Below are 16,640 nucleotides of genomic sequence, written 5' to 3' on the forward strand. Positions count from 1 at the left end.
GTATTTACTATAACAGTTGCTAGTTAGAAAGGTAAAATATGTATCCCTTCACACATTAATGATTGTGAAAGACTGACCAATATTATTGGCACTCTGTTAAACATCACAAAATAATATTAAGTCAAAAACTGGGTAACGCACATAGTCTAGATAACACCATGGCATATTAAACTTATTAAGGTAATCATTTTAGCCTCATTTATAGAAGCACTAATTTAGATATTAAAATGGTAGGGTCTGTATTAATCTTAATTTATTAAGCAAAAAAGGCAGAGTTTAATTTTAAAATAGATACAAATTACACAGGGCTGTGCAAAATATCCAAGTTTTTCTATTCATTATAAGGTACTAATTTAAGTAAGGCTAGTCTACAAATACTTAGCTTAAATGCTATACTGAACCACAAGACATAGCTTTTATGAAATAAATCCAAATGAGACCAAAACTGTTTTTAAAGAATGGATTTTAAAATATATATCTGAACCCATCAACAAATACATCCTGAGTGATAATTCATTCACCTACCCACTTAAGAATTAAAATTAAAATGAATATTAAGCTCTCTCACTAGGTAGAATAATCTAAAGTAGGTAGGTAGAATAATCTACAGTAACTCATTTTGGAAAAAAAACTATAAATTATGAGTTCTAACAATAAAAATTTGACCTCGGTGTTAGAATCATGTTGTTTTAAAAATAATTATATCTACTTTTATATAAGACTGCTGCACATGTAACAAAGATTTCTTTAAAGATTATCATTTTGAAAATCATATACTACTAGAATTTTCTTTTTAATTACAGTAAAACAAATTTCATCAAAATCCTGTGTCACACTGTCAGTCATAAAACTCTCAGAGATATCACCCACATTCCCACCTCAGTTCACCAGTGAATGGAAATAACTGAGAGGCTTCTACTCGTGACTTTTCTAATTTAGCCATCCTGGGAACAGCTTGTAAAGCAAACTAGTATAGGTCAAAACATGGGCGAGGCTGAGCTAATCAGAAACTGACAGCAGTAGCACAAACAAGTTAAACTGTAAAGCACCAAAGGACCCACTGCCTCACTAACAGGAGTTCTGAGTGCCCTGGTAAGACTCACCTTGAATTAGGGTGAATCATGCTTCCACAAAAGATTTGACTTGAAGGTAAATGATAAAAGGTGTAAAAGTTGTTCCCAATATTAGTTAATACATAACTTTTAAAGACAGACATGTTTTAAAACCCAGCAAAGATATTTTAAGTGCCATTGTTTTTATTCTGTTCCAAGTTTTCCACTAAATGATTTATTAGCAAAAGCAAGTGCATTTCCATTACATGGTAAGAGTAATAATATATTAACTAACACTTGCTGTGCTCCTTGTGCCAAAAAAAAGTTCCAAGTGTTTTTCACACAAAATCTCACTTAACCCACACAAGATCTCTATAAAGTAGGCTTCATTAGTTCCATTTTGCAGATTCATAAACTGATGGTTAAAGGGCTTACACACAGGAGCACTGAATAAAATTTTTGGCAACACTAGCAAAAAAACAATAATATAGCAAAAGATGAAGCCCAGCCAAAGTTGTGAAGTCAATTTCCTCTGACATAGCGAAATGAGCTTTTTCAGAGTAGTCATCTTACATATGCTAGAAAAACACGCTTGTATTTGAGTGGCTAAAGTATTCAAATATTGCACTGATCTACCAAATAGTAGCCTTCCCATTCTTCTTTCTTTTTTCACCATTTTTTTAAAAAAATAAAATATTAGCATTCTTTCTGTTTAAAAACAACGTGATTTTTTGGTGGTCATTAAAACGGTAAAGTCTAGAGGCCAGGTGCATTGTCTCACATCTATAGCCTCAGTTCTTTGGGAAGTTGAGGCAGGAGGATTGCTTGAGCCCAGGAGTTTGAGATCAGCCTGGGCTACATAGTAAGACCTCATCTCTACGGGGGGCGGGGGGGGGAGTAAAGTCTCTGAAAACACCCCACAAGACAACTAATGCATTATTAACATTAACTTGACCTTCATTCAACAACTTGGCAAGCCAATCCTTTAAAAACAAGAAAATAGCTGTCACTGCAACAAAATTAATTCTTAACTTTTAAAACACAAAGATTTTTAAATCTGAATACATTATTTTTCTTTAAGAGATTTCTTCAATCTTATTCACTAAGAAAAGAAGACCAACTTAAGAGATAATTATGCTTAAAATGTTATGTTTAAACGTGGAAAATTACATAGCGGGTATTAAAATCTTGCTTGAGAAAAAAAATTAACTTTATAGAAGCTCTGTTTCTCAGTTAAGTGATAGCCTTAAAAATTCAGTTTCTCAATCTAGAAAGAAAAAAAGCTGTGTGGTGGATGAAAGATATAATCACTTTTATAGAAGAATAGAAAAAAATAATTTCAAACAGTATAATTTTAAATATTTTTTATTTTAGTTTTAGACCCTTGTCCAGATGGCAAATGGCTAGCTAGCATTCTATCAAGAATTTCTCAAGCCTGACATTTAGAATTCAACTTCAAAAACAACATATATGTAATCCTACATTTATGTCAATATATTATAGCTAAGGCATGTATTTTAGCAGTAGTAAGACCTTAAGAGAAAACATGATAGAGGGTGGTTTTTCATTTTTAAAAAGTTTATAATTGTTTAGAAATCCTCAAAATTACACTTTAAATACGCAAGTGTCATTAAATTTTCTCCGAGAGAATGTTTAAAATATATATACCAAAAGTATAACAATTTCATAATCTTAAAAGTTAAACTTCTTTAGTCATAAAAACTTCTTTAAGGCAGTGATACTGAGGAATGTTGCTTTGATATTGGGGAAAGATGCTATAAAAAGCCCTTAACAAGAAATAATGTGGGATAAGATTAAAAACTACAAGTAGTAAATTTAAGTGCTTTGGCCGACCGATGAAACTCACAGCTCTTTTAATCAGAGAATAAAAACTGAGGCAAAAGGGGGAGAAAATCGTCGAGCTATTTAATTCCTATCAAATATGTAAACTAATAATGATGAGTGTCACCATCCTAAAAATAAAGATGGCCTACCTTAGAGGTGATCCACTTGATAAGAACCAAGGCCAGACACCAGATCAATGTAATTCCCATTGGATCAATCAAAAGCCCGCTGCATAATCTCTCTCTTCTACTAGGGAGCAAGGAAAACTTCTTAGGAGTCTGATAAATAACCAGCTGTCCCGAGGCAAAAGAGAGGGGACACTGACTGCCTTGGACCTCAAGCAGCTGCCTTCCAACAGTGATCACCTGACTCCTCTGGGAATGCACTACCCAGCCAGCCTTCTTACCCAGCGCATGCTTCATGCCACAAACCCAGGGTTGGGGTAGAACTGCCTAAGTAATGTTGGAAGAGGGGAGGGAAAAGACTTTAGTGAGGGCTGACCTAACAGTCTAACAAAATGTAGGCAAAAAGAGGACTCAGGCCAGCCCCAAACACTTCTACAATCTTAATACTAACAGAGTGCCTTAAAACAACTTTCAAAAAATATGTGGCAGTACTAAAAATGTCTTCATTCTTTTCACATAGAACGGTTTCACAAGCACAGTGTTCGGTGACATTTTAAAATATTAATGCATTTTATTCCATCTTTTCAATTTTTAATTGAAATTTGTTCTTATTATATAACTTTTTATTTCTTTTAGGGATAGAATTACTTTATGAATGTTAGAGGCTGTCATATTATCTGTGCTTCTTAACATTATAATTCACTCATTTTGGACTTACTGAAAAAAAGCTAGTCTAATAGCGCATTTTCAAATAATTAAGGACATATTATTTTCAAGCCCTAACTGCAATCTAACTTATATTTTTGGTACAGATCTTGTTCTCTTGGCTGTAAGTGAGCTTTCTAATAACAAAGTATGCTTCTATTCATCCGTCTTCATAACCAAGAGGCTGCAGATAATACTGCTGAGAAAATGCCTTTTATGAAACTTTCATTCAAGTATTCGGCAAATACTTATCAAGCTGCTAATATGTACCAGGTTCTGTACCAGATGGCAGGGATATAAGCATCGAGTAAAAGCAGACAAGGTTCCTGCCCTTGTGGTGCTTGCAATTTGGTTGGAGTGAACATTAATCAAATTATGTAAATAAACACAAAATTGTAACTGTAACAAGTGCAATGAAGCAGAGGTAGGAAATGCCAGCAAACCTGAATCTGACCTAGTTAAGAGGTGAAGGACTTCTTCCAGAATCCCTGAAATGACCCTGAGATGAAGTGTGATGGCCCAAAAATGTGAAGACGGAAGACAGATCGTGCAGACAGAAGAACAGGCGTGAGGGCCAAAGGGTGAGACAAAACCAAGCCAAGCAAGTCTGAGAGACAGAAAGACCAGAGCGGCTCAAGTGCAGGGAGGAGTCAGATGACACTGCAGCCCTGGGGAGTAGAGGCCAGGCCCTATATGGGCCACCCGGGGGTGTCTTGTCTGAATTTCAATCTACTGAAGTACTGTAGCAGATTTTGCTTTTTAAAAAGACCATTTTGGTCAAGTATAGGGAGGTGGGTAGGGGCTGGATGGGCAGTCAGGCCACCACTGCAGAGGTCCCGGAGAGAGGTGAAGATAGCTTGGCCTGACTGAAGAAACACTCAGGAGGTGACTGCAGTCCAAGACAAGACAACGTCATCTGATTATCAATGTACACAAATGATCCTAAAATATTTAAAAACAACCAAAATAGTTCAAATAATAATATTATTTTCATTATCTAATCCTCAGTACAAAGAGCTTATTTAAAAGAGAAGTCAGTTCTAGGCTTGTCAAAATGAAGTGTAAATTAAATTTATAGGTGTAAATCCAAATTTTCCTAACTTGAAACCATTCTTAATACATGGCCATAAACTTTTCACTTCTTGCTATGGAACTAACAAGTTATAATACTCATATTTGCACAAATCCAGATAACATTTTTATTTCTGCCATGAGACTAGCTTTAATATGAGACTGTCAAGGTCTCTGATTACTCTGCCTTCCAATAAGGTTCTAGCAATGAAACTTGAAGGATGCCTAGGCATGAGTCAGAGCAGCAGAGTGTATGTATCTTAGGCCAATGCTCAAGGGAAACACTGGCGGTCATCTGTAAGAGGCTGTGCAGCCTGGGCCCCGGGCTTCGAGGTCATTCTCTGCCACTCTGGCCTGGGCTATCCACTCCAAATCAGCCTACTATCTTGATGCTTGGCCCAGTGATGCTACCTTTCCCACCTTCACATTTCTCTTCCAATCAACTGCTCAAAAAGAGTCAAGTTTTGAAAAGCAAATACAAGATGGCTATTTTTGGTACAATACTTAGAAAATCATAACTGAGATGATTTAAAAAGACGCAGTAAGAAAGTTCTAAAAGTTGTCTCACTGAAATGAATTTCTATCTAGATTATTTCTACCATCTCAAAACTCTACTGGGCTTGAAGTTGAAAGCCTAGATTTATTTCCCAGCTTTACTGCCAAGAGTAAATCACCACTTCTCTGTGCCTTATTTTCCTCCCCTTCATGGGAGGTAAGTGGTATCCATAAATAGCTAGCTCGTAGTCGACTCCCAACAAATTTTTGTTAAATCAGAATTAAACTCTACTGTATTTAAAACCTAGAAATGAGAATGCCCTAACCACTCTAGCTTCACCTTAACTCAACTTAACTGCAATCACAACGGTCCATGAAGAGAACTTGCACTGTGTTTGCAAGTGCCCCGAGAAACCTTCTCTGATTCTCAGCAGGACGAGGCTCTTGGCTTTCGTTTCTCATGCTAGTTAATAGGTTGGCTCCCTAAAATGGTTCCCCCAGCATCCACTTCCTAATTTCTACTAACGTCTGACACGGTAATACAGAGATAATCAAGACACAATACTCCCCCAGATCAGAAAATTTCCTATTAGAGCAGAAAAGGCTATTGAGTTTATGCCTAAAGTCATAAAGCTTTCATTGCTAATGACACATTTACATCACTCAAATCTTACAAAAATCTCAGGCAACACAGTTTTTCTTAAAGTAGTAATCTAAACTTTCTCAGTGTCATAAACCTAATGGCTATAAAACTTTTTCTTATTTTGAGATACATTTAGGACTACTTATCTTGGTGATTTATAATTAAATTTTAATAATAATAAAATTTCAATAAGATGAAATAAAACAAATGCTGTTTCAAATTAATATAAAATCTCTTTTACAATAAATATTATGCTTATACCTTAGATAATTCTCCTAAAAGTTTATTTTTCCAGAGTTGGATCATGTAGTTTATCATTCTATAAAGCTACCTCTTTTACACTAATAACAAATGTATTCTTTTACATTAACTGTTTTCGTAGTTGTCTCAAATCCTTAGTGAAACATGGCAAAGTAATACATCAGGTGACTATTCTAGAAAAATTAATGCATAGGATACACTTAAAATTTTCAAAAACAGAATCTGATACTATAAGAAGAAAGTATAAAACTTTTTACCTTTCTGGGGTTTATAAGGCTAATATCAGAAAAGCTGAGTTAAAAGTAGACCTCACTATTTTATGAGTGTGATCAATAGAAAAGAAAATATGACTTTGTTCATTGTTTCTTAGAGAAGTAATCCAAGAGAAAATTTTATCCCTAGGGCTCTCTGACACTCACAGGACACCTGTCAATCTTGGCAATAGCCTTCAGCTATCCATACAGAGACTCAGCGTGTCCCTCTCTTGCCCAAATTAGGCTAACCTCATCTGCATTGACATCAGTGTCTATAATTTTGGAATCCCATGGACAGAAATAGTCTATCACAGAGTTCTTTATACAAATGTAGTGTCTGCAGAAAACTATAACCAAATTTATGACAGAAAATATGTGAACACTATAGTAAAAACCCTCCAACTGTGCTCTCATCATTTTGAATTCCAGCCCACTTTAATAACAAGTAATAAATCAGAGTAAGGTTTTGGTTTATTTCTTTTACTAAAAACAAAGGCTTTTTATTCTTCAAATGGTATGAATTTTAAGTGACATGAAACTAAGAAAAAAGATTCCATAACTATCAAAAACTTATTTAAAAGCTATGGTACTATGGGAGTTTTGCCATTCAATTAAGACCTTTCTGTAATACTGACTTAGAGCTCTGAACTTTTTGTCATGTAGTATTTGAATATTTGATGAAAATGGCATGTGATTCCTCCTAGTATAAAGAAGTAAAAAAACCCAAAAACCTTGACACTTTACCAATAATTCAAGGCTTCAGGTCCCAGAAAACATCATCTTATGATACTAAAAGCACTTAAAAAGTCTCTGGTGACATTCTTAAGAACCAAACAGACAAACAGAGCCCCATGCTACAATTAGGCACACTCCTAGCTGAACAAACACACCCAGAGATAATGTATTTGGGCGGAAATACTTTCCCACCCAATTCTTCAAACTAGTGGAAGAATTCTCGAAGTAACCAACAGGACTCTTCATTGGATCTTGTCTTGTTCCACAGTTTATTTACTGGCGTGTAGATCAGAAAAACACATAGCAAATCTGCATATAAAACAAAAGGTATATCAGCATGCTGAATTACAAAATTAAAAAAAAAAATTAAAGGTATGTCAGTATGCTGAATTTCAAAAATTTTAAAAAATTGTCTGCATTTGATATAAAATAAATTGCATACCTATAAAACAATGAAAATAAGTTTTAAAAGTTTTCTTAAAGGCTAAGATGTTTAAATTCTAAATTAATGAGAGATAATAAGTGAAGACAATCTTAGGAGAGACAATGAGATCAGGTACGTTTCCAAATCAAGGATGTTCCACTATCAATACAGGTCACATAAGAAGAATGAATTCAGTTCTGAATACCACTGCAGATGATACATGATTACATGACATATTTTAATGTCGACAGGGATACAATACAAGGAATAGTTTTACAACTGAAGCTTCAGGCAAAGAAACATAAACAAGGACAGAATAGGTGTTAAACTGTTGTAATATAAAATAACCTAAGGAGAAGTTTAACTTTATTTTGGGAAATTACATAAGGCAGAAGTAGGACCATGGGCACAAGTTTGTTAAAAACAGAATTTGACTCTTACTTCCTAAGAACTTTCTAGAGTTTATTACAACTTTCTACAATTAAAATTATGTAAGTATTTGCCTCAAACTAGTCTCTGTTCAGGGGCTTTTCGGCTAGGCTTGAACAAATGACTTTCAAGGTCTCTGCCAGTTCTAAGGCTCTACAGTACTATAACTGACAGCTCATAAATGCTTATAGGCCAACAGTTTTAATTTTAAATTTTAAACTTAAGGCAAACTTGAACCAAATCATGACAAATTTTTGTGCTAGTCATCTGAAAATGCTATCACTCACAACTCTGTGAAATGAAAAATGGAAACATTCTTTTTCCATAGACAAAAGATAAATAAGATTAGCACATCATGGATGTATCTTCTTCAATTTAATAATGAAAGAAGTCTTTCTAAGAAAGCTACTCTTATCAAAGTCTCCTCAATGGGACAGTGCACCCACCACCACACCCCAAAAGACCAGGCCACATTAACTTCCTCAAAACTACTATGGCAACTAAGTGGTTACAATGTTTATCTTGAAAGATACTTTTTTTAATGAGACTGATTTGTAGGTGAGGGAAAATAAAAAACTTCACCTATAAGTAGTATTATAAACAGACCAATACTTGTAGGCAAATATAAATTATAACATAGACATTAAGGAGAAAAACACCAATCTTGGCAGAAATAGGATACATTTTAAAAGAAGGCTTCTGAATAAAAGAATGACAACTGTCCATAATTGCCTCCCTCTCCAAACCAGCGTAGAAGTCCAGAAATTTTCTAAAGTATACTTGAGGCACTTGGAATTGAATAGTACTTCTTCATCTCCACATGTAACACTGCAAAAGGGAGACACACACACAGAGATTGAGATCTTCACTGTGTTAGGCACAAGGGAAATAATGTGAACGAGGCACAGTCCTTCCCCTTACACAGCTTAGGTTTTCGTAGGGGCTACAAACAATCAGCATAACAAGAAGTAATTACAATTACATGTAAATCCAGAGTACTATAAGTACCAAGTAGGACAATTAACCCAGGATCTGGTAACATCAAAGAAGACTACCAGGAAAAATGCCACAATGTAATTTCATCCTTAAAAATGATGAATAAGAGCTTGTTAGGTACAGGCAGTGGGGAAAAGCGCCCCAGGCAGAAAAAGCAACATGTGCAAATTATCAGAGGTGAGCTAAATCTTAGCCAATGAAAAACATAAACAAGGTTCAATAAATTATAAGGTAACTGGTACTGGACTAGCTCTTCCATTATATAAACAACTAAAAAGTTAAGTTTTCAATATGAGATACATGAAATATTGTTTTCAGATGTTAGACAGCAAGTACTGCAGGACTTTGATCCCTGAGAGAATGGAAAAAAACAAGGTAAGCCCTAACATTGCCCAGGCTCCTTCCTATAGGCAGTGGCCCAACCTGAAAGCAAGGCAGAGCAATCCTGCAGAGCGCAGAGGTCTCACAAAGCTAAGAATACAGAGACTGCAGCTCAGGGAGGCTGAGGTACCTGGAATTTGTAGGGCTGAATGCCAGAGAAGAGGGAGCAGTGAGAACAAGGAGCTCCAGAAGTCTGAGGGTGGATCCCCTTCAATCTTTGGCTGAATACTAAGCTGAGTATGTGCAGGATGAGACTCCATGAGGCCAGAAAAATAACTACCAGGGAAAGAGCAACTACAGGAGAGTTCACAGAGTCCCAACGAACCACAGAGAAGAGACCTCAGGGAATATGTGGGACAGTCCATGGAGATTCCAGAAATGCCCTACCTTAGGAGGTACTGACAAGTGAAAATGTGCTAGCAGCCCTCACTCTTTCAGCGCCTCCTCAGTCTCTGGTCTTGGCGTCCACTCTGGCGGGGCTTGAGGATCCCTGCAGCCCGCCAAGGCACCGTGGGATCCCCTCTCTGGGCTGGCTGAGGCCAGAGCCTCCTCCCTCTGCTTGCCGGGAGGTGTGGAGGGAGAGGCAGGGGCGGGAACCGGGGCTGTGCGCTGCGCTGGCGGGAGTGTGAGTTCCAGCGGGCGCCAGCGCGCTCTCGGCTGGCCCCGCACACGGAGTGACTGGCCGTCACCGGCCCAGGGCGGTGAGGGGCTTAGCACCCAGGCCAGCAGCTGCGGTGGTTGTGCCGGGTCCCGCAGCAGTGCCAGCCTGAGGCGCTGCACTCAAATTCTGGCCAGGTTTGGCTGCCTCCTGGAGGGGCAGGGCTCTGGACCTATAGCCCGCTGTTTCTGAGCTCCTCCCCCTGCGGTGGGCTCCCGCTGGGTCCAAGCCTACCGGACAAGTGCCGCCCCCTGCTCCATGGCGCCGGGTCCCATCCACAGCCCAAGGGCTGAAGAGTGCAGGCACAGCTTGGGACTGGCCGGCAGCTCCGCCTGCAGCCCTGGTGCAGGATCCACTGGGTGAAGCCAGCTGGGCTCCTGAACTGGATGGGGACTTGGAGAACTTTTGTATCTAGCAGGAGGATCATATGTGCACCAATCAGCACTCTGTGTCTAGCTCAGAGTTTGTGTATACACTAATGGGTACTCTGTATCTAGCTAACCTAGTGGAGACTTGGAGGACTAGCACTCTGTGACTCTGTGTCTAGCTCAAGGACTGTAAATACACCAATCAGCACTCTGTCTAGCTCAGGGTTTGTGAATACACCAATTGGTACTCTGTATCTAGCTAACCTAGAGGAGACTTGGAGGACTAGCACCCTGTGACTGGCTGTCTAGCTCAAGGATTGTAAATGCACCAATCAGCACTCTGTGTCTAGCTCAAGGTTTGTAAATACACCAATCAGTACTCTGTGTCTAGCTCAAGGTTTGTAAACGCATCAACTGGTACTCTGTATCTAGCTAACTAGCACTCTGTGACTCTGTGTCTAGCTCAAGGATTGTAAACATACCAATCGGCACTCTGTAAAGTGGACCAATCAGCTGTCTGTAAAATGGACCAATCAGCAAGATGTGGGTGGGGCCAGATAAGGGAATAAAAGCATGCTGCCCCAGCCAGCCCCAACCTGCTCTGGTGCCCTTCCATACTGTGGAAGCTTTGTTCTTTCACCCTTTGCAATAAATCTTGCTGCTACTCCCTCTTTGGGTCCATGCTGCCTTTATGGGCAGTAACACTGCAAAGGTCTGCAGCTTCACTCCTAAAGCCAGCGAGACCATGAACCCACCGGGAAGAACGAACAACTGCAGGCATGCTGCCTTTAAGAGCTGTAACACTCACCACAAAGATCTGCAGCTTCACTCCTGACAGCGAGACCACGAACCCACCAGAAGGAAGAAGCTCTAGACACATCTGAACGTCTGAAGGAACAAGCTCTGGACACCCCATCTTTAAGAACTGTAACACACACCACGAGGGTCTGCGGCTTCATTCTTGAAGTCAGTGAGACCAAGAACCCACCATTTCCGGACACAGTACTAGGCCATCAGTGTAGAAAGCTGTACTGGAAACACTAACGAAACTTAAAGTAAGCATAAAGGGATCAGGTGGATCTGCAAGTTCCTAAACTGCCTACCAGAACAGTACTTAACATTCTTTAAAAGATGACAAATCAAGAATTACAAATTAGTAGGAAAAATAAAAAAGTCACCTCAAAATTGGGGTGGAGGGGAGTGTTCAATAAAAACCCAAAAATGATTAAGATAATAGAATTGGTAGACAAAGACTTCTTAAATGTTATGGTAAATATGTCCGAAGACCAAAGATTTAAAAGAGAACATGTACACAATGAAAGAAAAAAAACTAAAACAATGGATCATCTACAGCTGAAAAATAGTGTCTATACTAAGAAATTCACAGTTGGGCTTAATAGCAAACAAAACACAATATAAGAAAAGATCAATAGAAATTACCTAACCTGATGCACACAGAGAGAAAAAAAGCCAAAACAAACAAACAAAAACATGAATCTGAACCTGTGAGCCTGCAGGACAACATAAGCAGTGGAGTAATTAGACCCCGAAAAGGAATGTAAAGGAGAGCTAACATACTTGAAGCAATAATAATGAAATATTTTTCTCATTCGATAACAACTATCAATCCATACATCAAAGCAGGTTAAACGAACACCAAACATAAAAAAAACACAAAGAAAACTATACCTAGATACATGGCAATCAAATGCTGAAAATCCAAAAGCAGACAATGACATTACAAGAAAATAAAACCATAGACCAATATCCCCTATAAACACAGATAAAACAATCATTAAGAAAATATTAGTAAATCAAATCCATTAGCATATAAAAAGGAAATACATTATGAGAAGTGGAGAATCTAGGAATCTAAAGTTGATTTAGCATTCAAAAAACAATAAATGTAATTCAACATTACTAGAATTAAGAAAAATCATACAATCAGTTCAATTGGTAAGAAAAATGCATTTGACAAAATTAAATAGTCATTTATGATAATAAACTAAGAATAAAATAAAACTTCTTCACCATATAAAGGACATCTATTAAAAAAAATCCATAGCCATCATTGTACTTAAAATAAGACTAAATACTTTTGCCCTAAGATTACAACCAAAGTAAGTTGCTCTACCACTTCAACGTGGTATTGAAAGTCAAAGCCAATAAATACATTAAGGCCACAAAAAGAAAAAGCATAAGGCACATAAATTAGAAACAAAGAAAAAACTGTCTTTTGTGCAGACAACATGACTGTCTATGTAGAAAATCCTAAAGACCCTACAAAAGAGCTACTAGAACTAATAAAAATTAGTATGCTCAATAGACACAAGGTTGATATAAAAAAAAATCAACTATTTCTACATATTAGTAAAAAATGATTGGAAAATGAAATTTTTAAAATACCATTTGCAATCAAAACCATAAAGATAAAATACTTAAAGATAAAATTAATAGGATATATGCATGATCCACACAATGAAAACCATAAAACACAGTATGGGGTTGAATTGTATCCCCCTAAAAGATATGTCAAAGTCCTAACCCCCAGGTGCCTGTAAATGTGACCTCATTTGGAAACAGGGTTTTTGCAAATGTAATCAAGTTAAGATGAGGGCATACCGGGTTAGTGTGGGCTTTAAATCCAATGACTGGTGTCCCTCTAAGAACAGTGAAATTTGGACAGACACACAAACGCACAGGGGAGAAGGCCATGTAAAGACAGAGGCAAAGATTGGAGTGATTTATTTATAAGCCAAAGAACACCGAGGATTGCTATCAACCACTAAAAAGAAGCTAGAAGAGACAACTGCCTACTGGGAGCAAGGCCTTGCTGACAACTTGATTTCAGACTTCCAGCCTCCAGAAGTGTGAGACAGATAATTTCTGTTGTTTTAAGCCACCTAGGTTTTGATACTTTGTTTTAACAGCCCTAGTTACTAATACATGTGTTTACAGATTGGAAGACTCAATATTGTCAATTTTCCCTTAATTGTTCCATAAATTCAATGCCGTCTCAAAATCCCAGCAGACTTTTTTTAGAAATTTGATGCTCAACAAAGGCACCAAAGTCATTCAGGGGAAAGTATATACATGACACTGGAAAAACTATATAAATATTTTTAGATGAATAAAATAAAATTTAAAATGAATCTAACACTCAATCTCATGCCATACACAAAATTAAAAATGAATTATGTATTTAAACATAAAGACTAAAATAATAAAATTTCTAAGAAAATGTATGAGAATATATCCGTAATCTAGGGTTAAGTAAAGATTTATAGACACAAGAACACTAATCACAAAAGAAAAAAAATGTGTTAACTGGACTTCACTAAAACTAAAAACCTCTGTTCTTCAAAACACAGTGTTAAGATATAAAAAGGCACAGACTCAAAGAAAATATCTGTAGTATGTAAGTCTGATAAAGAACTTGTACCAAAAAAAGGCAGAAAAAAGAATTCGTATCCAGAAATTTTTTGAGATGGAGTCTCACTCTGTCGCCCAGGCTGGAGTGCAGTGCAGTGGCATAATCTCGTCTCACCGCAACCTCCACCTCCCGGGTTCAAGCAATTCTCTTGTCTCAGCCTCCCAAGCAGCTAGGACTACAGGCATGCACCACCATCCCAGGCTAATTTTTGTATTTTTACTAGAGATGAGGTTTCACCATGTTGGTCAGGCTGCTCTCGAACTCCTGACCTCAGGTGATCCACCCGCCTCAGCCTCCCAAAGTGCTGGGATTACAGGCGTGAGCCACCTTGCTGCCTGGCCATATTTAAAAACTCAAAACTTAATAAGACAACCCAATTTAAAAATACAAGCTAAATATTTAAACAGACAAGTCACAATAGAAGATATACATATAGCCAATATGCATATGAATGCTCAACATGTTTATTCATCAGATAAATGCAAACTAATGTAACTACAAGATACTATTACCCACAAGAATGGCTAAAATTGAAAACTGACAATATCTAGCGTTGACAATGATGTTGAGCAATTAGAACGCTCATGCAAATTAAAATGTGTATCTGAAAAACAACTTGAACACAAATGTCCATACCAGTTTTATTCCTAAAAGTCAAAGCTGGTAACAACATAAGCATTCATCAACTGATGAATGGATAAGTAAACTGTGGCATATCCATACAACAGAATATTACTCAGCAATAAGATAGGGCAAACTACTAATACATGCAATGAAATAAATAAATATCAGAAACACTGAGCTAAGTGAAAGAAGCCAGGGAAAAAGAAAGTATGCTCTATGATTCCATTTATATGAAGTTCTAACAGGCAAAACTAATCAATAGTGATAGAAGTCAGATCAGTGGTTGCCATAGGGGGAACCTATGGCAAAGGGCCCCAAAAGAACTTTTTGGAGTAACTAAAGAGTACAATATATTGATTGGAGTACTAGTTGCATGAGTGTACCTGCTTGTCAAAATTAATCAAACTGTGTGTCAATTATCCCTCAAAAAATGGAATTTCAGAAAGAGGAGCAAAATCCATCCCATCCCCACCTCCCAGAGGAAATTTAGCATAATTACTAATAGAATTTAAAGTTAAATTGGAAGCAACAAGAGGGTTGAGACCACAGGAGTAATCAAAACTATCAACCATAATAAGGAATTTGAATTGCATGCAAAGACAAAAGGAAGTCACTGAGAGGTTTCATCCAGGAGATTAACACACATTTTAGAAAAAATACTCTAGGTCCCAGAGTGGAATGGATTAACACAGTGGAAGGCTTCACTCTTCAGGGAGATCTGTAAGAAAGCTATTGCCTTAATCCAGAAGAGAAGATGGTCTAGACTAGGGTAGTAGACAGGAGAATAGAGAAATGTGATGGGATTTAAGAGGTTGATTTGTTTTAAAACATCAGGAGAGGTTAAGTGTTTGGATACTACAGACAACTAAGTGGAAATGTTCACTCGTGGCTGGGTATGGGTCTCAAGGCCTTGAAAGAGAGCTGGGCTAGAGAGAGGGACTTGGAGTAATCTTCTACCAATCAAGACTGGTAAGTAGGATTACCCAAGGAGAGAAGTGAAGATAGCTAAAACCAAAACCTTTAGGCTCACAGACAGAAAAGGACTAGGAGGGCCAAAGGCCAAAACTCACAAATGGTAACTATTTAAACTAAATAGCAGTCCCCAAAGATAGCTGTTTTTTGAGACAGAGCAGGGACTCCCTTTTTTAGGGACTCACAAAGGAAAATCCTTAAGTTCCTTCAATGGAAATTCCAGGCATCTAGCTAGCCCCAGAGGTAGCTACTTAACCAGAACAAGAAGGTAACAGTAGCCTAAAACAATATCCAAAGAAGTTAAAGCTCCAGAGATGTTTGCTTTCCCTATAGAAACTAAAAATAACGTCTGAACATACGTCCCTGAATTGTCTTTCAGAGGCTCAGACCCCCACCTAACAGATGAACTGACACTTGGAGTCCAGATAAGGGGACAGTGAAAACTAAACTTTATAACTCACTTTTTGTTCTAAGTTTCTTCCTGCAGCGCTTGGAGAAAGTCACACCCCCTAACCAGTTAACATTTTTCTACTGACCATAAATTTTTAAACAAAGCTTCTCTTCCTTAACTAATGGCAAATCAGAAGATCTTTGAATCTACCTACAACATGTAAGCCCCTGCTTCAAGATATCTCAAACGTTTAAACTTAAACCAATGTGTAATCTCCCTGTATTGATGTATGATTTTGCCTGTAGTTTCTGCTTTCCTGAAACTCACCCCTGCATTTAAAATTCCTTGCCTGCAAGTCATTGGGGAGGCCAGGATTTGAGCATTTAGCTGCCTGTCCTCCCTGCTTAGCACTCTGCAGTAAACACCTATTGCTATGTTCCTCTGTGTGGGTATTTAGTTTTACTGTGCCAGGTGAGTAGGCCCCAGTTTGGTTCTATAACATTCTCTCTCACACACATACATAGCAGAACATTCCTCTCCCTCTCACACCTCAGTAAGGTTAAAACCAGAAAGAAGCCACTTTGAATACAATATAAAAATAAAGTGACAAGAAGGCTCTTGCTCAACAAACATCAAACAGAATCTCCTTTTAGGGCTTAAAGTTTCTTCTGGTGCTAGGCTAGAAAAAGAACATTAGGTTCAAACCCTCTCCATCTCCCCCATCTGCTCCTTTAGTACCTTCAGAAGATGAAAGCAAGCTATTGCAGCTAACATCAAA

The 16,640-nt window shown here is 37.6% G+C and overlaps 1 protein-coding gene across 4 annotated transcripts in view; it reads right to left on the bottom strand.

The window, feature by feature from the left end:
- PDE7A (phosphodiesterase 7A) overlaps nt 1-16,640 on the bottom strand; it is a 124,864-nt gene that overhangs the window by 68,557 nt on the left and 39,667 nt on the right. Inside the window, exon 1 of one of the 4 annotated variants that reach the window (XM_015145402.3) lies at nt 3,047-3,327. The exons of the other annotated variants lie outside the window; for them this stretch is intronic. Coding sequence (XP_015000888.3) covers nt 3,047-3,319 — 273 coding nt within the window. The 5' untranslated portion in view covers nt 3,320-3,327. Of the gene's footprint in view, nt 1-3,046; nt 3,328-16,640 lie in introns of those variants that run through there. 4 annotated transcript variants of the gene reach the window in all.

Source organism: Macaca mulatta, chromosome 8 (assembly GCF_049350105.2).
Source record: "Macaca mulatta isolate MMU2019108-1 chromosome 8, T2T-MMU8v2.0, whole genome shotgun sequence".
Lineage (NCBI taxonomy): Eukaryota > Metazoa > Chordata > Mammalia > Primates > Cercopithecidae > Macaca > Macaca mulatta.